This window comes from Electrophorus electricus, chromosome 25 (genome assembly GCF_041902795.1).
Source record: "Electrophorus electricus isolate QZ-2024a chromosome 25, ASM4190279v1, whole genome shotgun sequence".
NCBI lineage: Eukaryota > Metazoa > Chordata > Actinopteri > Gymnotiformes > Gymnotidae > Electrophorus > Electrophorus electricus.
The window spans coordinates 13051745-13078624 of record NC_137521.1 but is presented as its reverse complement, the minus strand read 5'-3'; the positions used below and the strand labels follow the sequence as shown (position 1 = coordinate 13078624).

The 26880-nt window shown below is 41.4% G+C and overlaps 2 protein-coding genes across 8 annotated transcripts; one reads left to right on the top strand and one right to left on the bottom strand.

Annotated features, from left to right (window-relative positions):
• Positions 1 to 32: 32 nt before the first annotated feature.
• Positions 33 to 8633, top strand: mindy4 (MINDY lysine 48 deubiquitinase 4). 4 transcript variants are annotated; one of them, XM_027026265.3, is made up of 19 exons: positions 33 to 148; positions 315 to 379; positions 664 to 783; positions 882 to 1069; positions 1456 to 1705; positions 2126 to 2364; positions 2530 to 2585; positions 2889 to 2995; positions 3718 to 3834; positions 4218 to 4306; positions 4506 to 4607; positions 4690 to 4753; positions 5496 to 5561; positions 5759 to 5826; positions 5925 to 5988; positions 6709 to 6870; positions 6987 to 7167; positions 7773 to 7857; positions 8337 to 8633. In XM_027026265.3, exons 2-19 carry the CDS (start codon positions 320 to 322, stop codon positions 8383 to 8385), a joined length of 2067 nt encoding a protein of 688 aa, XP_026882066.2. In that variant the 5' UTR covers positions 33 to 148; positions 315 to 319; the 3' UTR covers positions 8386 to 8633. The 4 variants fall into 4 exon arrangements, 3 of the variants coding, with proteins under 3 accessions (XP_026882066.2, XP_035378120.1, XP_035378119.1); XR_014119836.1 differs by having other exon boundaries at positions 34 to 379; positions 7457 to 7857; XM_035522227.2 differs by having other exon boundaries at positions 34 to 379; positions 4509 to 4607.
• A 147-nt stretch (positions 8634 to 8780) lies between these two features.
• Positions 8781 to 24824, bottom strand: alkal1 (ALK and LTK ligand 1). Of its 4 annotated transcripts, XR_014119838.1 has the most exons (8): positions 24456 to 24824; positions 23804 to 24064; positions 21038 to 21091; positions 19277 to 19360; positions 17345 to 17427; positions 16634 to 16707; positions 11928 to 11988; positions 8781 to 8913 (listed from the first exon to the last, which is right to left on the bottom strand). XR_014119838.1 is itself a non-coding variant. In XM_027026235.2 (6 exons), the coding sequence occupies exons 2-5, from the start codon at positions 24051 to 24053 to the stop codon at positions 16643 to 16645; spliced, it is 453 nt and encodes a 150-aa protein (XP_026882036.1). In that variant the 5' UTR covers positions 24054 to 24064; positions 24456 to 24824; the 3' UTR covers positions 14906 to 15614; positions 16634 to 16642. The 4 variants fall into 4 exon arrangements, 1 of the variants encoding a protein (XP_026882036.1); XR_014119837.1 differs by lacking the exon at positions 17345 to 17427; XR_014119839.1 differs by lacking the exons at positions 8781 to 8913; positions 11928 to 11988 and adding an exon at positions 15600 to 15614.
• Positions 24825 to 26880: the final 2056 nt, after the last annotated feature.

Below are 26880 nucleotides of genomic sequence, written 5' to 3'. Positions count from 1 at the left end.
AAGCCGGGGGATCAGAGCCGGTAACTATAGATACGGACAAACACTGCCAAACGAGGTAGCTAACGCGAGGTAGCTACATGACTGGACCGCTCAGAGAATCTTCAAATCTTAAAATATTGCCAAAATGCTGTAACATTTTGTCTGAAACGTGAGTACCACGACTGGTACTAATGAAACACTAGTTTTGTTAGCTAGCTATATGAAAAGTTATTAGATCATTAGTTGGCTACCAAGCTTGTCGCTTTGACTAGCTAGCTAACAGTTAGCCAGCTCGGCTAACTTCGTCTGTGTTCATTCTTCCGACTTTCTGTCAGTCATCATGGGTAAAGATGTGGAGGAAGTCGCTGCTTCTCTTGTACGGGAATATCTCAGTCGGAAGGTGGGTGGCAGAAGAATAATTAAAATACGTTAGCCAGCTGGTTAGGTAACTGCGTGTTTAATAGGACATGAAATCAGGACGGGTTGTTATGCTAATGTTAGCTAGCTGCTCGCTGTGTTTCGAGCTAGCAATCACTTCAAGTGCAAGACAACTTTTTCTCTCAGTAAAAAACAATGCTAAATGACATACGCACAAAGCTGCATTCAGAGTTATTTTTCTCCTTAAGATGTACTTTGTCTTAACTTTTAACGTTAACGCTACCTGTGTGTAAATATGATTTTTAGGGTCTGAAGAAAACAATTGCTTGTTTGGAAGAGGAGCTCCCACGAACTAATTTAAGCATCAATAACAGGTCAGATCTGCGGAAAATCCTTCACTTAGAAGCTCTGTACAAAAAGAATAAGGTAAGAGCTGACGCACTTTGATCAGTTTGGTTGTGTTATATGTAAAATAATGAAGAATTGTATCAAATCTGTCTGGCTTCATTGTTTTCTGTGCTTAGTCTGAAGAACAACCTCTGAAATCCATGTTGGAGATCATGGTAAAGGAGCGACTGAGAAACAGTGTGGACGCTAAGAGATGTCCGCTTGAGGACCACAAAACCCTTCTAGCTGAGCAAGAGTTACCCTCTGTTACAAAATATGCCAGGAGGGACCAAGATCTTGCAGATCTGCACAGCGACAATTTTAGGTATCTAACTAACCTACAGTATTTACAGAGAGAAATAACCCACCACTAACAACACAAATATAATTGTATATCAGAATATGGCGACATCTTGGTTAGATACATCGGTATGAAAGATTGATTTGGAGTACCTGGTTTATATTACCTGACTGATAGATTTGTTAGATGTTTGAAAGATGGTAGAATTAAACATGTATGGTGCATTTGCTTTGTTGGCTAAATATTTCATTTACTTGCTGGTAAAAAGAGGCTTTCTCTCTATAACAGTAACAACTCCTTCAGAATATTGAGTGATATCAGTCAAAATATCAAAGCGATAAGAAAGATGACCTTAAGCGTTTGCCTGATCCTGGCTCTGTTAACTCGGTGTTTGTTAAAATTCTTCACAGTGAATCAGAGAGCAGTGTTCTAGCCCAGCTAAAAGCATCTCCAGCCAAAGAGCTGCATTCACCAAAGCGCTCCAAGCCCCTTTCCAGCAGTTCCTTCCTTTCAGCAAGCGAGAGGAACGTCTTTCCCTCCTCCTCCAGCCAGGACGGCATCTTTGCGGAGAGGAAGACGTCCAAGCCGGACAGCCTGGGCAACACACGCAGCCAAGCAAGGAGAGGCATCATGTCAGGCCCCGTGGTTGCCTCCATCCAGGTCTATCCAGTTGGCATCCCGTTACCCTCAGGCTTCAGGCCTTTAGTGCTTTATTCTGCTAAAATGCTGTGCGTCTTTGGTGCCAAATTAGACTGCATGGATGTGTCCATGATGCATTGAAAGTGTTGAGGTGTTTTAATGTTGAGGTGTTTTGCCTGTTAGCCAAAAGTGTGTTCCAAGCATGGAAAACTAGGACATAACATTTTTTTACACTAATTTAGGGTGATCTTTTAAGTGCTTCTTTTGAAGAGGTGCTACTACTAATTTCCAGTTTCAGCTTTGAGTTTTTTCATCTCCATTTTATTTTGTCTGCTGTCATTTCAAATTCTGTCAGAAAGCGTTCCTGGCTAACTTTTTTATCCATAGATAAAAAATAATGAGGATAAAAAAAATAATGGGGAATATGGTTTCTCTTCATAGGAAACCAGTAGGAAGCGATCTGCCAGGAAGTCCCCGGGTTCGTTCTCTCTGTTAAACAAGTCTGAGTATGATTCAGAAGGAGAAGGCAGGCTGAGCCAAAGCGTCGGCGCGGACGCCAGCCACACCGACTCTGATGGGACTGTCCCCTCCGCGAGAGACCGAAGCACAGCCCTCGGTTCCAACAGACCAATCGCACACAGCAATGGCCTTGGCAGAATGCAGAGAGTTAGGTCCCCAAGGTGAGCTTCACTTGGTCTGTTTCAGTTCACGTGTTTACTTGTGTTCTTGCATACGAGCACTGATGGATGTTAAAATATTTAGTTCTTGTGACATGAGGCTGTGTATTTATACAGATGTTCTGAGTCCAATCTCTGGATTAAAAGTTTGTTCTGTTGCCTCTGCAGGAACACATCAGGATGCAGTCCAGGAGAGGGCGCTCTCCACATGGAAGTGGTTCTGGGTAGAGCAGCTTTAATGTTCCACCTACCACACTTCATACTTCATGGTCCAGAGCCTGTCAAACTGCACAGTGTCATCTGTGATATTGTCTCTGTTGTTGTCTGCAGTGCTCTGTAGTGGTGTGGTTCATACATACTGTAATAAAAGCGCACTGCATGAAATTCTCCATCCTCTGGGCCCTCCGAGAGAAGCGTGGTTGAGACTTGTGGAAACATTTTTTATCGATGAATGTGGCTTGAGTTTGACTGGAAACTCATTCAGTCTGAAGTGTCTGATGATTGTCTTCATTTGCTTTGCCTTTTAGACGATCTAGACGATGAGGACTTGCGTGGTCTGTCTGCAGTGTCAATCAGTAACACGGTACCTCAAAAACATTTGAGCAACCAGCCCATGGACTTGCAGACAGCTGCTGTAAGCTACATTCACTTACGCCATCTCTGAAATGAGAAGTTTACTGAGAAATGAAACTGAAGTGAACAGTGAATGGGAGCTAATGGGAACAAGTTGTTGAGCTGAAGCAAGTTGTCATGGTAACAGGTCTCTACAGGGTACACGTATGGATCCCTACAGGGTACCCGCACGGGTCCCTACAGGGTACCCGCACGGGTCCCTACAGGGTACACGCACGGGTCTCTACAGGGTACACGCACGGGTCTCTACAGGGTACATGTACGGGTCTTTATAGATTACACAGACAGGTGCGTTCATGTCACCACTGGTTGATAGAGGGCTGCCATCACAAAGCGTCCCACCAACCCCAGAGAGCAGACTGGCCGTGCTCTCAGGGAGGGGGTGTGGCATACTCACTCTCCCCGTCAATCACCGCAACACTGGCCAATCACTGATGTCTGTGAACTCATGCTTCGGAAAGGGACGGATAGTGCTATTCTGAGAGTATGTAACTGCCCCCTGATGTTGTATAAGCTGCAGCTCAAAACAGTGTTGTGATTGGCTGCATGTAAGAAGCACGTGACAGCCCTCACCCTCCCTGGTTGGCAGCTGTGGTGTGACAGAGGAGACTTACCTGATGGGTGGGAATTGAATATGACCGAATTAGTAAGTTGGGATAAAAACAAAAACAAAACCTGAATATACAACACAGAATGATGGTGTTATCTGATCCTTTATTTCAGGCCCTGAAAGAGCTCATCTTTGGTTCCCCCATGAGCTGTTTCAGCACGGAGTGGAAACAGCAGAGTTTCAGCTTCTCGGACACGCCTGATATGAGATATGGCTTTGTGCAGAAGAAGGTACCGCCCACACGTGGAAGACTGACGCTGTGTCTCGTACAAAGACACAGACTAGGGGCATAAACAGCTCATAGCTCCTCTTACTGGGGAAATGAACATGTCACGACCATATTATTGATCCATATCATTATCAATCAACATGAATACAAGAAATGTCGCTTGTCAAGGTGTGGTAGTGGAATTAGACATGGACATTCCTTGTTGGTTTCAATTTTGTTTTAATTTACTAATTTACTTAGTGAACTATTTTTAGTTTTTAATAAACCCTAAAAAACTCAAAACCAGCAATTAAGTAAGAAGTATGTAAATAATAAGCATTTGAGTGCAAGACCTTAGTAATGGAGGCATGTCCAAGAGAGCATGTCGTGTGTGTGTGTGACCAGGGAGGGCCGTGTGGGGTGCTTGCTGCTGTTCAGGCCACTGTTCTCCAGAAGCTTCTGTTCGAAGGACGCGTCAGTGACTTCCAGTCCGAGTAAGCACAGTGGCTCTGAGTGAAATATTTCAAATATATTTTCTGAGGTATTTGCCAAGTTATTTTACTGTTGTCTGCATTTAATTCTGTTGAAATTCAAAACGTGCTGTGATTCCTGCTTGTAAATTTGCATTTTATATAATTTATAGGTGTAATAGGTGGGTATGTGTTTAAACTGTGATTTACTGAACATGTCCAGTAGGCTGCAGGTTTCAGACGCTGTGAGGACGAAGTGCCTGACTGAGGCTGTGGTGGAGATCCTGTGGAGGGCCGGAGGCAGGAAGAAGGCAATCGTTGCCATGTAAACACCTGAGTTACTTCTGAGAGGTTTTAGTGCTATATGGTGTGGTGACCAGCTCCTCATCCACATGTTTCACCTGCAGAAACTCAGGCCGAAGGCTCTTCACACCAGTGGGTCACTACAGATCCGACGGCGTCCTGGAGCAGGTGAGCAGCATGGATGCTCACAAGACGGACCTTTAGCTCTAAAAATCAAAAATGCTGGAGAGTTTCATTAGGGGAGGGAAAGAAGCGGTAGAGAAAATATTGGCTGTTTCCGACACCGTGAGCTTTATCTAGAGGGTGTTCTCCATTTATGACCTTAGAAGCCTGCTTGTTCAGAAGTGCAGCACGGTCAGGGTTTTGTTATCAGCACCAGATGACACACTGCTTCCCACAGCACTGGAGAGCGACTGTGATGACACTTTAACGCCTCAGGCATCAGCCGTGAGGTCGGCAGTGTGTTGATCTGTTTTACCATACGTTTGCCTTTCTGCTGTCTGAAGAGAAACCACGCTGAGAACTGGACACACAACACACCGGCTGTTGGCCAGGTTCAGTGTGAGAAAGAGACATTTCTACTAATGAGGAGAAAAATAAGCTTAATTTGTATAGTTCTTTTTAACAGCAAGGTTAAAATAAGCAAAATGAAATGGAATAAATTAAGATAATAGAAATAAATATAAAGCAAATAATGTATAAAAATACAATGGGATAAAAATAAAAGCTAAAATATAAAATGAATGAAACGTCAAAAAATAAGGCACAGAGTTAAGGGTTAATTAGAAGCAAAGCTGAGCAGAGAGGTTTTGAAAGTGTCCCTCAGGTCACTGTGAAGGAAACTTCCTCCTGACCTGTGGCTGGATTCCTGTGTCTACTTCCTCCTGACCTGTGGTTCCTGTCTCTACAGATCACCTGCATGGAAGTGGAGAGTTTAGATGACTTAAAAGCACTGCTTGAAGAGAATATTAAACAGGTGAGGCTAAAATGGGCATTGTGTTACGTTTACACCAGTCTGTACTTCAGGCGCCGACATATTTAACCTATGAGTAAGGTTTACATCACACCTTCAGATCAGTGTGAGGGAGGTCCAGTGATGTATGCTGGGTGCTACCTCTCATTAGCTGTCCTTCCTGTTTCCCGAGGCTGCTGTCTGATCTGCGCTCTGTTCAGTTTGAGACAGGCCCCTTCGGCTGCGCTTTGCTCATCCTCTCCGCTGTGCTCTCCAGAACCACTCAAGGGTGACGCTCCATTTCCGCCGCACGCACTCTGCCACCTAAAATAGATCCATTTCTGGCTTTGGACAGGCGAGTAATTGGTTGCTTCTTTTGTGCGGCAGGACGAGGGCTGACATGGACATGCCCACCGCCAGCCTCATCGGAGCTCATGGCTACTGCACACAGGTTAGCAAATGTATCCGAGTAACGAGCGAAACACAACATCATAGTTCAGCCTCATGAACCTGACGCAGTGCCTCCAGCAGGGGGTGCTCACCCCACCCAAAGACTTCTCACATACACCATCATATAGACCAATGGTTTCTTAATCCAGTCCTTGGAACCCACAAGACAGTCTGCATACATGCAGCAGGTATACTGGGAGCTGCACTAGGACAAATGAGGACTTCCTTGATAAAGATGAAGGCGAAATTCCTTGGAGTTTGTTTTTTCTTTGTTTTATTTTATTGTATTAAGCGATTGAGCAAATCTTTAATTGTGTGTATTTGGAATCGTGCATTATAGTAAATTTGTCTTTATCGTGTTGCATACTTAACAGCAGTAGGAAAGTTGGAACAGAGTCAGCAGACCTGAGTCTCCGTGACTCTCCTCTGTACTTATATCTGCTCATTGTGTCTTTCCCTTTACTGCACACTGTACATCCTTCAGCTTCCAGTGAACTCCTGCATGTTAAAGTCTCTCTTCCATAGTTCATTTTAGCCTCCACAGAATATCCCTGTGTTCATCTGGAGTGCTGTTTACAATATATGAACAATATAGAGTATGACCATATACTGGAGAAAAGGTTCCATGTTTCTGCATTTTCAAATGTTATACATTGTCAGTTTGTTAAGCTGTTTTCAGCCAACCTTTGTGCTTCATTTGATTGATTTCTTTGTTCATAAGGAGCTGGTGAACCTATTGCTTTGTGGGCGTGCCGTTTCGAACGTCTTTGATGATGAAATGAGGCTTGACTCAGGCAACGGCAACTTCACCCTCCTCAAAGGGATCAAAGAACGCTGTGATATTGGACTGCTGTCTTTGTTTGAGCATTATAATATCTGTAAGGTAAGAAACTCCTCTGTAGCTGTTAAATAGTCGAGAACACGCAGCGTATTCACAGTACACGGGCTGCTTTCCCTGACCAAACCCCAGCACGCTCTCCACCCCCCTCACCCCGCCAGGTCGGATCTTACCTGAAGATGCCCAGATTCCCCATCTGGGTGGTGTGCAGCGAGAGTCACTTCAGTGTGCTGTTCTCGGCGTGTGAGGACCTCGCGTCCAGCCACTGGAAGCCGAAGCCCTTCGACCTGTTCTACTACGACGGCCTGGCCAATCAGCTCGAGCCCATCAGATTAACAGTGTGTGAGTTTGGGTTGGTCCGCATTGAGGGGCCCAGTACTGCTCAGGGGGTGTGGGTGGGTGTGTGTGGTTGTGTGATCTGTCTAATACAACCAATTTAGCTACAAAAAGGATTTTAGCAGTTCACAACACTGACGTTTGAAGTGAGCCTGCAGTACTAGAAATGAAACCTTGGACTGTAAAGAGTGGAATACAAAGGATTTACACTTTGCTTAGATAATGATGATTTGAAGTACATTCTGGTATTATATAGCAGATTGCTGTACTATAATATTTGTGCCCATGGTTACAGGACTGTGAGGGGATGGTGTGAAGCCGTGTGTCAACCCCTGGTGAGGGGTAGGACTGTGGCCCTGGATGCAGGGTAGATGCAGGAGGGACACATGGAATGTCAAAGCACAGGAGATGTCAGTGTGATAGACAAGAGGGTGGTGTGATGGAGACCGTAACCTGGGTTACACAACGGTTCTAGACCAGCCATGGTTGCTGTCCTTAGCCTTTGCTACAGTGCTATTTTAATTCTGACTATCTGAATGAGGGTATTGGTCTCAGATCTGTAGGTCTGCAGGGTACAAGCTGAGTGTTTCTTTGCCTGTGTGATTGTTCAGATCCCGACTCTGCTGTAATGACCCTTGACTCCAGGGACGTGAACTCTGACCTCATACCTCCCCTGGAGCTTTGCATCAGGACCAGGTCAGTGTGTCGCTCAGCTCTCTGTTACCAGCCCCCTGCAGACTGAGCAATGACTGTCAGTAGGCCAGACTTGCTCTAATGACTGCAGTATGTTTAAAGCCCTGCCTTTGCTGAAATGAGGAGTGAGGAACAACATTTTTTTTTAGGACTGAAACAATGTAAATAAATTGCCACACAGTATCACAATATGAGTGAGGTTTTCTAAGGTTTCTGCTGGTTAGACAGATATAAACCTTTATCTTCTAACTTTCTGTCTGCAGTATCTGTTATCTTCTGTACACCTGCACAAAGGCAATGTGTGGAAAATGTGCTTAAATCGGAAATAGTCTGGTCGCTGTATAAAAACCCATCTGCGCAATCCTTCTCCCATAAGTCAAGCTAGGAACCCAAATGGCAACTGTAGTATCATTAAAAATAACAGTCAACGTGTGTGTGTGTGTGTGTGTGTGTGTGTGTGTGTGTGTGTGTGTGTATTGCAGATGGCCTGATGCAGTTGTGAGCTGGAACGAAACTGAACCAATTCTTTGAATGTTTGATGGTCATTAATCCACAACAACGCCACCTCTGCAACTGAAGACAAACATCTACTAAACATTTCATTCCAGTTAAATGTACCGTTTGTATGTTGTTTGTGTTCATAAATCTATTTCTTGTTTTGCTGTATGAATGCTGTAATTACACTGTATCTTTTGTTCTCAAACCCTGCTGTTTTAGCCTTTAAAGACTTATCGTATGCAGTGAATTTATTTATTAAACAAAAGCTTTATCCTCTACAATTATTTTTGGATTTACTTACACAAACTTACATTTTCTGGTTATTTTACATCAGCGAGTGGAAATACTCTATTAGCCAGATAACAGAAAGTCATACTGTCAAGACAGTCCAACAGAAGACAAGGTAAGGCATGTTCCTCCTCCACTGCTCTGGTTTAGTCAAGTTATATAACACTAGTTAACTAACTCTTAAAATGTGCTTCGTGAAGTGAAGATGTGTTCAGGGACCTTGCCTTGAATGGGTGTTATCCAGTAACAGCTGCAGGCTAGATCACTGGTTTCCTTGAACAGTAAAAACACAGTTGTTAGTACACACAGCCGTACTGAATCAACAGGTTAAAGAATGCTGGGGATGGTAAACTATAAAACAGTAAGATACAGCAATTTTCTCACGTGATAATGTTATAAAATGCACTAGTGCTCAATAGATCATTTAATTAACAGTATTTACAATAGTCATTGTAGTCTGCTAATAAGCTTTTGTTGCTAAGCAACATAACGCAAAGATTAGTCTATTCAATGGATGATGTCAGTACAGAATCCAGTCAGTCACCACACACACTCATATATATATATATATATATGAGAGAGAGAGAGATGTATTTTGTGTATGTGTTGGTTTGTGTTGATGTGATAATCCTGGATAAGATACTTTTTTCTTATACATCACTCAGTAACAGTTTAAAAAATCAATTCCAACCTACAATACATGCTCCTTTGCAAGTAATACAATATGAAGTATGAATGACAGATTCAGATTATAAAAGTTCAACACCGAACTCCCTGAGCACTTCCTGATGCTATCATTCGTTGATCCCACAGGGCCTCTCAGCCACTTTATAAGGGCCATCTGGCGTTCTGTATTTAGCTTTCAATAATGGAACAATTTCCACCCACTCACGGTCTAGCCAGCCTCGTCAAGATAATCCCATACTTAATGACTTAATATGCAATATTTACAGAGTTATGGTAAAAGACTGTCACCTGACTGCCTAATTGATTAATTAATTGTTAATTGTGATATATTGTCTAGGAATGGTCAAAACCTCTGGAAATGTTCAGTATCAGGTGCTGGTTGAAATTCACCCTTAACATTGATTAACCAATGGGAGAGTGGCATTGAACTGATGGTTGGTGCATGCTACTGCTGCAAGGCTAAAATGTTTGAGCAGAAAATGTGTGGAGAAGAGAGAAAAATCCCTCTCTTGCTTATTTCTTATGGGGAATTAAATAGAGAAGATACTGCACCCTCACAAGAAGCCAGAAAAGAAATGTGATTCCTTTTTGTTAATGACATGTATGCTAAATGCTCCCCTTTTGGACTTTGTTGCACAAACTTTGCCATGCTCAAATAAAATAATTAAAACTCAATTAAGATAAACAAGTTAATAAAAGTATAATCTACAACCACAGATTAAATCAAACAGGTCATAATTCATTTTATTGGCTGGAAAACGGCTGAAGAAGATTAGAAGTTAAAGAAGTAAATAATCTAGCAGGCAAATTCTCATTTGAAATGTAAACTAATTTATGTTTTTGTTCTTTTTGGTTTTGTTTTCCAGAATGGAGATGTAAAGGGTCTGAGGTTTATAAACACACATTTTCCAGTCTTACCCCATCCCCCAGACTACTGGCACATAAAACACTGGACCCCACAAAAGCTTTTGAAACCAGACATATGTGGCTTTAAAAAAGACAATAAATATGGAATTAGCTATAAATAATGAGAGTTTGTTCAGACAAGGCCTAGAGGGTCATCAAATGAGATTAACAACATGTTTCCTTTTGCAGAGTTGCCTCCTGGGCCAAACTATGATGTATTTCATGTTTAAAGACATTTCAGTCAAACCGTGTGGTCATTTATCCTAGCCTGAAAGGTTGAGCAGTGTTGGATTGAGTGTGCTTGGTTCTGTTAATGCCTGCTGAATATATTGTGATCTCATATTGCAGCATAGTGCATAGGTTTGTGTGTGTGTGTGTGTGTGTGTGTGTGTATATGTGTGTGTGTGTGTGTGTGTGTATGTATGTATGTGTGTGTGTGTATGTGTGTGTGTGTGTGTGTGTGTGTGTGTGTTAGTGTCCTCAAGTGCATTGTTACTATAGGTGGTATTGCATTTATGGGTCATGATGCTGTGTTTTTGTACCAATGTTTATATTCGTGATAAATGAACATGCTAGTTTAGCATTTTAGTTGTTAGAGCTGATGGAAATTCAGTCTGTAAAGAAGCTGCTTTATTACACAGACCAAGAAATAAAAATGAATATTTATTACCAAATCAAGGGATTGTATGATAACAGTGGGATAATGGATGTAATGATGACCTCTTCTTAAAGGTGTAGGGGAGTTCTTCTTAAAAGTCACCAATATATTTGCCAAAAGCATTTGTGGAGATTAACAAACAGAAGTTTGACAGTTTATGGGCTACGGAAGACCGCTTTAACATCTGTCTTGTCTGTGAACTGTGTATCTTTATTGTAACCTTTACATCTTTAAATAACCCAGTGTATGTACCTATAACCTAAGCATATAGCTGTAACTGAAGATGTCAGACAAGTGCATTAGTAACAGCAGACTTTTGTTATTTTGAATGTAGCGAATGGGGTATTCGATTAACAACAACAGCAACAAAGAAAATGAAAACAATAAACATTAAAGCAACAGCTAAACTCCAGACTGCGGATATGGGTTTTTTTGCTGCTGTTTTGTCACTCGCTTGTCTCACACTGACTCCCAGTCTGAGCCGAATGGGTGCCTCTGCCTCTGCATGGCTTTAGTGACGATGGCTTGCGTGGTAACCGGAGGATTGTGCATTTGTGTGTAATTGCGTTATCGCCCTCCCACACATGCCCCCCGTGCATCTTCTGTCTCTTCCTGTAATCTTCGCTGTTTGTCAGTTTCCTAAGTGATATCCCGCTCACACTGGGATCGAGTATTCTTCCTCGGCTGAAGAAAACTGCTTCTGAGGAGCTGCGCGGACCTGCCTTATTTATAGCCTCATAATCTGATTAGACGGTTAATTAAGGGTCCAGATACCTGCCATTTGGCTTATCTAATTATCTACAGTGATGCTTGTAGACTAGTTTTGAGGGTCGAGCTCTTGTTAACCAGGCACCGAGCCAGATTTAGCGGGGAGAGTGGTGGAAGGTGTAAACGTTGGCCATCCAGGGACCAGTGTAGCCAGCAGCTGGTCTAAAGACTGATGTAAAAAGGGCTACAGAACATGTCAAACGCGATTAAAGTGAGGAATGTTGAGGGACAAATATTTTCCAACACTATATCATTACTAAATCCTTACCGTAAAGTAGCAACAATGGAGTCCCCTTACAAGTCAGAACCAATAGCAAGACACCATAGGCCTATAAAAGAAAGTTAGGAATCGTGTTGATAACCATTTAAAAGTCATGGGTTCATTCAGTTTCATTCACAACTGCTTAGACATTCCATTAACAATCGGAGAGCAGCAGGATGTGGTAAATATCAAGGATTTGATCAGGCACAGTGTTCAGTGTTCTTCACATGATCACTTATCAGTCATTTTGAAGAGACTTTAGACAGGTTCTGTGGTGGGAAAAAAAACATTGTGCTGTGTTTTCTGGCATGGTTGTGGCTTGTTTAAGATCCGCCTGAGACAGAGGAAGCTACGCTAAAGTGAGCTGCATGTATTCACACTCTTTAAACAATTAAACTCTCCTTGTTTTCCCACTGCTATTCTGATGGGAATTGTTCACATTAGACAACCAAACAGTAGCCTACAGTTAAGTGTTGTAGGCCTACACTCAGATGAATTCTAAGTGCAAGCTTTGTTGTTTGTAGTTATGGAAATATCTTTATGGTGGTAAATGGTATAAGTAGTCTTTTTAAATCCAGTGTTGGCTATACAAATTCTGTTAGATGAAAATAAATGATATCTGCCTAAATCTGAAAACATGTTTATTTTATTATGAACACAATTCATATCCTGATGGATCATGTCCTTGGGCCTGCTTCTCCTCACAACAACCTCGTGTCAACCGTGGAGTCCTTCAAGCTTCTGCGAACTACCAAGGCCTGAAGTGGGGGACCTATATCAACTCCGTCCCAAAAGGGCCCAGCAGAGGATATATGTCCTGCAACAGGAGCTGCTGAGTTAGTTCTACATGTCATTGAGTCTGTCCTGTGCACATCCACCATGGTCTGGTTTAGAGCAGCTACTACACAGGACAGGACCAGACTGCAAGGAACAATAAAAACAGCAGAAAAGCTCGTGGCTGCTCTGCTGCCCCTCCACAAGAACCAGGAAACAGGCAGGGACATCATTCCACACCCCTCACACTCTGGACATGACATCTTCAACTCTTCCCTTCCAGCAGGAGCTACAGAACCCTGTACACTAAAACCTCTAGACACAGAAGCGGTTTCTTCGCTCATTCCACCATGATCATAAATAGCTGACTAGGTCCTTCTGACAGGCATAACAGCCATAACACACTGTTTCACTCCCTTACATAGTCATCACCCATGTTAGCACTACCACACATACTAGCACTATATATACTGTGTATCGTTATCCTGTACATAACCTGTACATTGCTTGTGTATTGTATATTGTATGTATATTGCCTGACAGGGGACACCAACATGCTAAGTGGTGTAATTTAATACAGCAGACAGGGGACACCGATGTGCTAAGTGGTGTAATTTAATACAGCAGACAGGGGACACCAACATGCTAAGTGGTGTAATTTAATACAGCAGACAGGGGACACCGATGTGCTAAGTGGTGTAATTTAATACAGCAGACAGGGGACACCAACATGCTAAGTGGTGTAATTTAATACAGCAGACAGGGGACACCGATGTGCTAAGTGGTGTAATTTAATACAGCAGACAGGGGACACCGATGTGCTAAGTGGTGTAATTTAATACAGCAGACAGGGGACACCGATGTGCTAAGTGGTGTAATTTAAGACAGCAGACAAGGGACACCGATGTGCTAAGTGGTGTAATTTAATACAGCAGACAGGGGACACCGATGTGCTAAGTGGTGTAATTTAATACAGCAGACAGGGGACACCAACATGCTAAGTGATGTAATTTAATACAGCAGACAGGGGACACAGATGTGCTATGTGGTGTAATTTAATACAGCAGACAGGGGACACCGATGTGCTAAGTGATGTAATTTAATACAGCAGACAGGGGACACCGATGTGCTAAGTGATGTAATTTAATACAGCAGACAGGGGACACAGATGTGCTATGTGGTGTAATTTAATACAGCAGACAGGGGACACCAACATGCTAAGTGGTGTAATTTAATACAGCAGACAGGGGACACAGATGTGCTAAGTGGTGTAATTTAATACAGCAGACAGGGGACACCGATGTGCTAAGTGATGTAATTTAATACAGCAGACAAGGGACACAGATGTGCTAAGTGGTGTAATTTAATACAGCAGACAGGGGACACAGATGTGCTAAGTGGTGTAATTTAATACAGCAGACAGGGGACACCGATGTGCTAAGTGATGTAATTTAATACAGCAGACAGGGGACACAGATGTGCTATGTGGTGTAATTTAATACAGCAGACAGGGGACACCAACATGCTAAGTGGTGTAATTTAATACAGCAGACAGGGGACACCGATGTGCTAAGTGATGTAATTTAATACAGCAGACAAGGGACACAGATGTGCTATGTGGTGTAATTTAATACAGCAGACAGGGGACACCAACATGCTAAGTGGTGTAATTTAATACAGCAGACAGGGGACACCGATGTGCTACGTGGTGTAATTTAATACAGCAGACAGGGGACACCGATGTGCTACGTGGTGTAATTTAAAACAGGATATTTTCCCTCCATTAAGAAGCCAAGCGAATTCACGCTAAAACGAATCGATTCTTCAGATTTGTAGAGTAGAACTGTGTGAACTATTACTTAAAGGAGCATTAGGTATTAGTCTTTCTTACCATCAAAAAGTAACAAAAGATATGTATGAAAGTTTATTTATTATTTTTATATTTTGTTCTATAAAGTGCAGTTCACATGAGATGAAGAGTCAAATCACTTTGTAGTGCTCAAATGAAGTTTATGCTCCATAGAGCAGTTCCCCCAAATAAAGCATAAAGTCCGCCCACATGTTTATAATAGATTTATAATAGTACAGAATCTGACACATCCAGGCCACTGGGTGTCAGTATAATTGCTGTTTGTTTCATAATGTGAAGAAGAATCAGTGGAAAAAATGACTTATTGCTCCTTTATTTGTCAAATACGAATTAAATTGAAACTTACATACTTACATCAAAAATGTAAGTATTAAAAACTTACATCAAAACTTACATCAAAAATGAAATAATTCTGGGAATCCCTCTACATAACAAGACTTTCTGAACTGACATGGTTACATGTACTCATTAAATATGATGTGCTGGATTTTGTTTTTATTCTTTCAAAACATCAGTGAAATATTCCCATCATTGTCAATTTTTCTTGAAATACTTGGTCATTTGTAGAAGTGCCAAATTAAACATGAAAATAGAAGCATGATAAGCAACTCAGTCAAAAGTAGGCAATTTTCATATTCATAAAGCAAATGAAAATTTGTGAGATGAAATCAAGGTTATAAAATAAATAAGGAAATATCTGCAAAATATCTTGAGAGAACTGTGGCTTAACGAAACACATATTTAAATATCTTATAATGATGAATTCATATTTACATATCTTTTAAATAAATTATTGACTGCAATATTATTTTCCTCAGAAAGTGCAATAGAAAAGCAAAGCTATTAAACAAAACTATATTTTGAAAGCATTTAAATATAAAAACAAATTATGATAAAAACTAAAGTGTTACAGTATTTTAATAATTGCATTGCTACAGTGAACAAAACCATAATGACTGTTGTTAACTGTTGTGACTGGAAGGCACTTCCTTGAAAAAATATTTACTCCAGAGTCTTTAGAGATCATTCTTGTGTAATTTCAAGGCCTTCTGCACAGGACAAAAGAAGAAACAGACGGAGAAGACAGCACTAATTATGTATACAGCTGATTTGTTTTGAGGTTTTGTAAAAAATATTTAGTACATTTCATACACATCGCAAAGTAAGACTCGTATCTGAATTTAATCTAAAGTGATCTTGAAATCAGTCAGGGATTAAACTTCTTAAAAAAAGACAAAATTCTATTTCCACAGATGTGCTTACAGGACAGCATTATCTTGAACCCACCAATCCTGGTCAGAGTGGGTGTTTGAATGAGAAATTCAACATAAAGCGCTTAAAATTATTTTCTGACACTTATGTCTGTCCTATGTGAACATAAAATTTTACAGACACTTCATTTGCTAATTCGTAATAGTCATTACTGACTCAACCTGTCAACGGGCAATGGAGCACTTTTTAATAGATTCTAGGGAAAACTAATATGAACAGGAGGAAAAATAACTTAAGGTGACTGTCCATTCTTCACAAGGCCTTCATTTGCCAATCAAATCGTATTCTTTACGTTCTAATTAGGAGCACCTGGGGGTAACTCACCCCATTACCACTGCTGATGATGTCACAACACACGCTAAAGACGTGTCCTGTCTCGGCAAAGGCGGAAGGGTCAGGGAAGGGTCACTGGCCGTGTCGTGTTAAAGATTTTCTGTTTCATTTCTTTCACTATAAGCCAGTAATGGCTGAGCATGTCAAAATGCGGATCAAGCGCTGCAGGTTACGCATCATCAAAACGTATCGTCACAGTTGCAAGATGTGAGTAGCCTAGGTCTGAGATGACCACCTGCTAAAAGTTTTTGGAAAAAAATTCCTTATTTTAATCATCAAGTACAATTTCCACAGGCCTGCTTTTCTCTTCAGTGCAGGCCAGTGATGCGGTGAACCAATGCACACTTTAAAAATAAAAGATAGACTACGGCCTCTCAATTAATCTGCAACGTGGAGTCCACAGAAGGTCTTCTGCATATACCTCTACAACCTCTTCCACATAATGACAATAATTTTTACTTACGTGCTGTTTCTATGGCTGTGCACACAGTGGACTCATCGCTAGCCTTGTCAACAACCTGGCGCATCTTTTGTAATCTGAAAAGGAAAAAAAGTTAAATAGTGAGTCATTTCCTCTGACTGGTACCTTTTGGTTGCTTCACGGTGGCCGTGGGATCTAATCTTACAGTACACCTCTAGGTTTCACACATAAAACAACTGGGTTTGAGTGGGCCACTCGTGCCAGTCTGAGGCAGTAAGTGGGTGGGACATGCCCGTAGATGTGAGAGAACATTGTAAATGACCTTAATGCTCTCTTTGGGCTCAAATGATCATATGGCTCCCAGGTCAGAATGGTTCCATCTATAACGGTTTCTGTAAAGCTTTCAGTAGTCATCCAATCACTGTTACTGACTCACTCATTTTGTCTCCCTCTCATACTTTTTTCTTTTTTACACTAACACGATAAAAGTACTGATCAGGTAAATATTAAATATCAGAGCATATAATGTGCACAGCTGCAAGTTTAATCTCATGCACACTGTATTTGCAGTTTGAAGTGTCCTTTTAAAACATTCGTCATTCTTTCAAATCCTGGCAGCAGAAATGACACATTACTAACTAAATACTCACTGCTAACATCTACCTTTCAGAAATTTGAATATTTCCCTAACTCTTGATACTGTGTTATATTAATTTAAACATTTAGCAGACACTCTTATCCAGAGATACTTACAATTACAAGTGTTTCTGAGATCTCTGGGAGAAACAACCACACAACAAAGGCAGCGTATCTGACCCGAAGCTACTGAACCTCATCTTCAGCCAAACCACCAGAAGAAAACAAACAAACGAAGAAAAACACTGAGACACACTTTATGTATTCTCCAGGTGTACAGTACAAGTTAGATTATGTGTCCTCCTAATATGCTTCTGGTCAGAGATGCTTAAGATCATGTTCAAAACGTTCCGTCATAATTTTGTACCATCTAGTTGAACTATTTAGTTCTACCTGTTGTTTTGAGCTAAATACCAAAACCAGGCAGTAAAAATCCTGGCAGGGATTTTACTTTCTGAATTTTCCACCTCTGGCCCTGATGGATCACAGTACGGAGCATTTTAGTGTTTTTCCACTGTGATACACCTTATCCAGCAAACTGGCCAGTTAACCAGCTTCTCACGATCTGCTGTACGTGCAACAAGCACAGTGAAATGTCCAGTGTTGTGACAAGATGCAACCTGAGCAACTTGGATAGACCCAATAAACCCCTCAGCCCTGTGGAGGACCATTTCAGTTTGCCCCCTTCTTAACTACACCTTTAGAAGACAGCTTCACTTTTTAGTTCTTATTTTTAATTCTTTGCCTTGGGTTCTGGGCAGGCAGTGTGTTGACGAAAACTCCTTTTCACGCCATGGTGGTGAAGAACCCTGGAAGTTGTAGTGTAATAACAGGGGAGGGGGTGGGGCACAATCGCCCCAGCCCCGCCCCTTTTACCTCCACATCAACAGAGCCCTTACCCAGGCTCTAAAACAGAGACACACTGCTAAACATCAGCTGAACTGACTAAAGTGGGCAGGCACTGTTTGGTCGTTTGTCTGTAAATTTGCAAGAGTTTTAACAAGCAGCCCTCTAATGATCCTGTGCTGCTAATTCTTGTACCTAAACCTTTTTTTCCCTGATGATTTCCGGTTTACAGAGCCAGCTAATCCGATTGGCTTCATAACCTTTGAGACACTAAGGCAACCTATCACACTATTTGTTTGTATATAAAACATCATGATAAAATAGTTCTATTATAAAACCAGTGCAGTTTGATACCTATATAAAGATGATATGATTTAAGAGTGTAGGTTTATCGAAAACCATTTACATTTTGTAGCATTTTGAGTTAGAGTGTCCAAATTGGCCAATGCTTCCCTGCCTCACTAGCTAAGCTACCTGCAGTCATCTAGGTGTTCATGCATGGCTATTTTTTTGAGCGTCTTTGGAACTAGACCTTCCAAGTGTACGCCAATCCCTGTCCTAGCCTCTCCGCGCACGCCAGTCCCTGTCCTAGCCTCTCCGTGCACGCCAGTCCCTGTCCTAGCCTCTCCGTGCACGCCAGTCCCTGTCTTAGCCTCTCCGCGCACGCCAGTCCCTGTCTTAGCCTCTCCGTGCACGCCAGTCCCTGTCCTAGCCTCTCCGCGCACGCCAGTCCCTGTCCTTGCCTCTCCGCGCACGCCAGTCCCTGTCTTAGCCTCTCCGTGCACGCTAGTCCCTGTCCTAGCCTCTCCGCGCACGCCAGTCCCTGTCCTAGCCTCTCCGCGCACGCCAGTCCCTGTCCTAGCCTCTCCGTGCACGCCAGTCCCTGTCCTTGCCTCTCCATGCACGCCAGTCCCTGTCCTAGCCTCTCCGTGCATGCCACTGGCTTAGGTAGAAATATGAACACAGATGAGATCTGGTCATTTGCTGCCGGAGACATATCAGAGGTTGCAGTGTTTTGAATCTATTGGAAGTCCCACCACATTGTCTCTTGGTAAGATACACTAGGTTACCATACAAAAAAATAATCACCAAAAAATGAATGCTAATTAAAAAAAAAAAGGTTTGTCAACAACAGTAACCTAGGAGGACATTTAATATGAGAGATTACAAATGGGAATGAGAGAAGCAGAAGTGTACACGTACAGGCTGGTCTTCCACATTCCCTCGTGTTGTGGTAAATTCTGTGAAAATGCAACCTGCACTCAGATGAGAACTTGACTGGTCCTGCTTGAGAGAAAGACAACATTTTAGGAAATAATTTTATAAACATGTTTCTCCTCTTGACAAGATCAGAATACATTGTGTGTATGTTAGAGACATGGTCCTGTAAATTTCTCTATGGTTGACTGCACTGAACTGCAATTCAATTCTAAAGTTTTTCCCTTAATGTAGAGACTTCATAATGTCAACCTTCTGTTCTTCTAGACTATTCTAAAATTAGTCACCCCCTGCACCCCCGCCCCTTTAGTTGTGCAGAGGCCCAAAAGAAAGAATTAGTACGTGGTAATGCTTGATGACTTCACAAGGAGGCAGCAGACTAATGATTTCAGTAACGTATGTCTGTCTCTTTGTGTGCGCCTCTCAGTAATGGAGTTTCACACTAATGCCCACAGCCAGCTCTGGTGTTAGGCTCAGGTCCTGAGGCTAGCAGGCTCATGCACACCCTGTCTTCTCTTGGGCTGCTTGTCTTGTATGAATGCATTGCCAGCTACTGTGCAGCTGAGCACAACCTCTGTCAAGGCTCAGAGACTTACTAAACTGCTCTTAAGAGCTTTTTAGAACACTATTAATGTTTTTTAAAAATAAAATCTGCTTGACCACTGTAATTTACATTTTGCATGTGAATAAAACCTTTTCAGAGCATCTATATTTTGAAATGTAAAGCAGATAGATGTTGAAAGGGTTCAAATTTGAAGAAACATTTTCCCAATTCAGTCGGCATTCCCTATAAAATTATCAATGAATATTTTAAAATGGCCAAAGCTATATATTTTCATGTATTTTTACACCACACATTTCAGGTTCATAAACTTCATTGTCAGCGCAGGGTCCTCTGAATATTCTGGATACTTTCAGTACTTTAAGTAGTGCTTTAAGTACTTTGGATATTTAAAGAATTTTTGGTCACTTTGTGAAGTGAACTCCTGGCTCCAAGATGGTGGAATGAACTCCCACTTGCTGTTCAGACAGCAGAGTCCCTTGCAGTCTTCAAATGCAGACTGAAGACCCGTCTAGTCGTGGAATATTTAAAGGACAACTGACCCTGCTCCCATATTGACTGACTAAATTAGTACTTATTGTAGGGTATTTGTTTATTACACTGATGTTGTCTGACAGACTCTGGTACTTATTGTTTATTGCACTTATCATCTAAGATAGAGCTTATGTATTTTATACTTCTAGGTATCAGCATTGATTCCTGTATTCTAGTTCATTGGTATGTGGGACTCTACCCTACTGTACTGTACTAGGATGTATTCTATGAGTAAATAACAAAGCACTTTTGTAAGTCGCTCTGGATAAGAGCATCTGCTAAATGACGTAAATGTAAAGTGAACTGTTCATTAGTAGGGTGTACCGTAAAGTATACCGTCCTTTTTCTCCAACGTGATTGGTGGAACCACTTACCTGAGGTCATCAAAGGAGGTGATGTAATTGGGCAGGCAGGAACTCTTGTTTCTAGGCGGGAACTGAACCATGTAGCTGTGCTAAGAGCTCAGAGCTGACTGTGGTAGAAAGGCGTTATAACCCAACCCCAGCTGGCACAGGCCCAACCATCTGTGCACCACAAATGCACAACTACTGTGCTCCATTTTACTGATATCACAGAATACCAGTCAATGTTATCAGTAAAACAAAGGAGCAAAATTACATTTAGAAATTAATGGGTTCAATTTTTCTTACCTGTAAAATGCTTTATGAACTTGTCTTTTATGCTTACATCTCTTGGGATAATCTCTGGGGAAAAAGACCAACAGAGTAATGCTAAAATGTAAAACTAACAAAAATAAATAAATAAATAAAACACTATGTCCATCTTATTCCTCAATTTTTTTGTGAAATGTTTGTCATCAAATATAATTTGCCATAATTTAAGGTGCCAAATTTAGTGCATAAAAGACATTTGGATAATTAATTTAGAAAATGTACTTCAATACTTCTGTATGAAGTACAGGATCTACATGCACAGATCCTGATGGACAAGTGATTTACTGCACTGCACTGTGAACTAAAAAATAGTTCTGAAATACCATGTGCCCTCTGTCTTTAAACCTGAGCCTGTTGCCACAAGATGATGTCATCATCTTGCCTTAAAATCCAGCCTCTAAGCATTCTGCCAGTGCACTGGAGGTCATTAAAAAAAGTCCAATTCCATGTACATGATTCAAAACAAACAGTAAAATATACAAACCACTCCATTAAAAATATAACTGAACATGTGTGTGTGTGTGTGTGTGTGTGTGTGTGTGTGTGTGTGTGTGTGTGTGTGTGTGTGTGTGTGTGTGTGTGTGTGTTTGTTTTATGTATGAACATTCACCCCTATATTTGTCATCAAGTTAAAATGATGTCCAGCATTACACCTGGGCCCTTTATGTAGACATTATTTATGTTGTCCATTTTTCATTTTTCTTTTAAAGTACAGAGTCCTTTTGTAATTCTGATATCATCCTACCTCTTTATGTTACACCTACTCAGATTTTGATCACAGAGATTAGCAGTACTGACACATTCCTTCTAAAACCTATTCTGTTTCTGTACAACATTACACTGAGCCATTTAAGCATCCATAATCTCCATGTGGGACCAAGTGCTCATTTCAGCCTAAGCCAGTGCTGTTAAGACAGCCCCCACTGAATCTGCCCCAGGCTTGGGGTCCTGGGTAACCCAAGCATGCTGTGGCCACACCCACGTAATATTCCTCCAGCCTGCTCTACTAAGAAGATTATTGCCCACAGTGTTATAATACCTGTCAATGTCAGATGCCCAAATCCATTCTGCTGCTAATTTTATCCTCATACAGACAGGAAGAGAACTTGCACTCTGTTATGAATGAACTGAAGACAACTGGTTAATTCGTAGCGTGTTTCTTTAACAAAAACCATTCAGGAGAGAGTACGGCTCTCAAAAGAACACAACAAGAGAGATCAAACCCAAGTTTAGCACCTCTATGGACAGGTACAGACACAAACCCAAGTTTAGTGTCTCTCTGGATAGGTACATACGCACGGTCCTGCACCTGTCTTATGGGAGCGCTCTAGAGGTGTACGCAGACATTCTGGCTTGATGGAAGTCCTACATTATGTGTGGCCTGGTTGGAATGTCTAAAGGTTCACAATATCCAACAACAAACTGTCAGTCTTTTTCCTCACGTTCATGTCATTCTAATAAAACTGCTAAAAATGTCATTTTAAAACAATTGAACTCAACAAGAATAGTATTTACACTTTATCATATTTCAGTATGATTAATTATATCAGAATAACTAATGTTACTATTATCATTATAGTTTACATTTGTTTTCACAACTCAAAATGTGACCAAGCCTAATTTGGCTCTCCAAAGCTGCATATGAATGTCATGAGAGCATGTGTTTTCATTTTACATTAAAACCACATTAAGACCATCGTGAAGACATTGCAAAACAGTAGACCAAGGGAAAGAAACGTAAGGTGTCCTGCATTACGACAGACTAACAGATCTCCTGATGTCTGTGATGACTTCAGTGGCTCATGCTACAATTACTCAGATCAGGACAATTCCAGAACAGCTCTCTGGCTTGCAGGAGTCATTACTAGTACTGAAAATGCAACAATTTACAAACCTAATCCGTTACAGGCCAGTTACAGCTTTAAAGCACAAAATGGTAAATCCCAATTTCTGTGCAGTTGGTGTAATTGCCCAGTGGTAACGTACATCAATTAACATTACAATGTCACCCGCATGGCAACATTCCACTGAGCAAAGATTTGTACACATTTATATTACATAGCCAGTTAAAGACACACCAGATCTTCGTCAGATTCGATTTCGGACTCGTCAAAGGTACATTGTGGTTCTGTCACGAAGTTTGCTACTGTAACGCTCACTATGGCCGTTCTGCTTCACCAGAGTGTTGGTTTCGGCAGACACAATGTTATTTGGCTGTCTCTAACCAACTGTTCTCCTTTTTCAGCCTGATCATCTTCTTCACTCACACGTCTATGGACTGATGAATGTGAGGGGCACTCACATACTCCAGAGGCAAATGGCACCTCTGGAATCAACACGCTTTGCTATCATAAACACTTTTCACATCTTTGATTTCAAATCCAGTGTACTGAAGTACAGTCAAAATAACAAAAATTGTGTCACTGTTCAATTAGTTCAAAAACATTAGCTCTATGATCAGAATATAATGCCTCCAGAATACAATCCAGCCAGTCATGCTCGGAGCCTATAACTGTGCAGACAGGAGACTGCTGAATTCTCAGCAAAGGTAAAGTGATTATCTGTAACCATCAAGCCAATGTAGATTCTGACCAGATTCGGCGACACGCGCTGAACCCCAGCGTGCACACACATTTAGAGATTAAAGCATCCAAAACAGTCGATGCATGAGAAAAAAAATCCTGCCAGGAGGTAAAACCCAGGATTACGCTTGTATCACCACCTGAGCTGAAAGCAGCTTACCTATTGGCCTGGTGGTGTCCCGTTTGGGAAAGACTGCAGTCTTTTCACGCGCGGAAAACTTCACGTCGTGGGACACAAAGTAGAGACCGCTCGTGACGCGCCGGGACTCTAGCTCGCGCCCGTACAACACAAGATCCAGCAAAGTTCGTTTCTCTTTCCGTTTCCCGTCATAGCTGTCCATGCACTGGCTGGAGGTGATGAGTAGAATAATTACACTCAACCACATTTGCCATCTCTTCTCAGCATGCATGGCTTTTCAGCCTGATAAACAAACAAACAAACAAACAAACAAACAAACAAACACACACACACACACACACACACACACACACACACACACACACCCCAGTCAAGACAAGTACAACACTCGAAATAAACCTACAATATGGTTAAATGACATTTTCCTAAAAGCATTTATAAAAGGTAGGGTTTCTTATTGTTTCCCCAGGCGCACAACACTCTAGAGGTCTACGGAATAGACTAGACACAAATATAAACATGCGATGACCCAAATTCAACAAAAACTTTGAAGTCTGAGCATTTTGCGCCACAATGTTGGTAACATTGTAGTCTAAAATAAACACAAGCATTAAAAAGTTAACTAAATGTTTCACTGTTGCTTTCTATAACTTGCATAAAAGTAGCAACTTACACTAGGTGTCGGTGATTATTGCGACGTTGACGCAAGATAGTCAGAAAAATATTCTCCAACCGTTAGCGATGTACTGAGTGAAACAGAGTCCGTCGTCTCGTATCTTTCTTGGGAAAATGCGTCCCGTTTTATATGTCAAGTGCGAAGCTTCTTGAATGTAATACAATCGATTTCGGGTGGGTGGCAAGACATCTTAGGGATTTTTAGCTCGTGGTCGGTCCCGTTGACGTTCGCCCCTCCTTTCGTTTCAAAATCATCATCGAAGTTTTGAGAGTGTAAAACTTAACCACAAATGATCATATTTCGAGGTCTCAAAAGGACATAGTTGATAACGAGTCATCACGTTTGAAGCGCAAACGCTCTTGGACATATCCAAGCGCCATGTTCCCAAGACAAAGTACAATAAAAATGCAAACACCTGCGGTTTTGAAGCTTTAAGTTTAGTTGTTCTGCTAAAGTAACTTCCACCGTGGTAACCTACAGACTAGCCACGGAATAATGTTTCATCCGATTAATTTGTAGGTTTTAAAGGACAGTTTTGTAATAACTATGGATATTATCCAGATGTGCAGTTGAGGTGGTTACTGCAATGGATTAACCTGCTTCTCATGATCGATGACAGCAATCTGACAGATCTTTCTAAATAGGCTTTACATCAAAACCGAACAACTATGTAGTCATTTAGAATGTCATTGTAGAAAAAGAACAATGTTTACTATGCGTGTTATTAGAGCTTGTAGCAGTGTTTACAGCAGTGAAAAACACCTGCTATAATTTAGCAGCTCTTAAATAAATTCAGTTGCCTCTTAACTGCCTCACTATGCATCCTTAATCAATTATGCATTCTGCTGCTCATATAGCTGTTATTGGTGGGCCATCCAGAGTCAGGAGACTGAAAGCACAGCTGGCTAGGCCTTCATCAGGTGGAGAGGACAGCCTGCCACAGCTCTCATCGCAGAAGCGCTGGAGGGTGTCTGTTATGCTGCGTGCATTGAACCGAACATTTACAGCTTCCCTTTTGGGGCTTTCAGATGCTCCATCATTCTGCAAAAAGGACAGTAAAGATGGTCATTGGTGACTGGCTGCATGTTCAAAGGACCATGTGCCCCTGGCAGCCCTCATCTTCCGAGTTTGGTAGTAAAGTTCACGCCACCAGACGTATTAATACAATGACACAAGGCTCCCTCACTGCTTCTGCGTACAAACGTCGGAAGACCTTTAACCACGGCCAGCATACGTTGTAAAGTGCTGTAAATGCTCACTACAAATGCTCTGTTTCTCTTACTATGCAGTTCCAACTCACTTAAAACCCCTTCCCAAGACATGCGAGAATTACAAACAAGTATGTGAAGGCTGGCACCATCAAATCCATTTTAAAACGAAACGGGAGAAGAACTGTGTAGCCTTTATTCCATATAAACTCCTTGACCTTAATAAGAGGCTACTTCAGCACAACAGTCCTCTGACACAACAGTCTGCCTTCTTTTTCACAAATACTGTTATTCCTGGCACTGAGTGACTGGTCAAGAAAGAAATAAATAAAAACAAAAACCACCAAGTGAATGAAAGCTACAAACTTTGTATTCTGACACAGGATTATAGGCCTATATACTGCCAGCTACCGGCTTGACTATTTTCTTGATAATGACCTGAGTATTGAATAGAAAATGAGACGAGTCTACTGTCAACCTTGCCAGCAGGCCTGGTGCATGGTGAAGCAGATATGGTTGACCAGACTGAACATGTCAGAACCCATCACATACAGTATTGCTCAGTGTGGTGAAATCAGCATCAGTTACAGAGTGAAATCCTTATTTAGGCAATTTTAGGCCAATTTTGTGGGTTTTTTGTGCATTTTCAAACGGAACAACACAACCCTTTTTGTTTTAGAAAAACAGAAAATATTTATGATTCCTAATAATCAAAAATGTTTGGATCTCCAAATTATCTGGTATTCCCAAGGAAAAAACAAGTCATGAAAATTTAGTCTTGATCAATTGATTGGAAACTATATCTTTGTTTTGATCTCTGGCAACTCCTCTATAGCAAGTCTTCAACTCCAAAGATGATCGCTGCTGATTTTTGTGTGTCTGAGACCAAGCCGGGGAGGGAGTGAGAACAGTAGGGGGAACTGCACCAAAAGAACGATAGTTGTCCGTTTCTAAGCTTTTCTTCCACAGAGATGTTGGTTTAACTATTCTGCTCTACAAGCTAGATTGTTCTGAATTGGTATCTGCTTCGTTTCAGAGAATTCATTGCCATTTTATCACGGAAAACTGTGGTAACACACTGAAAGAGAAAAGTCATTCAGTGGAGCTTAAAATAAAAACTATAATGGAGTAGACCTTTCAGGTATTTTCCTTGCATGAATGACTCTTTAGAATTCCTTGTCCTCATCCTTTTCTCTAAGTCTTTAAAGTCTATC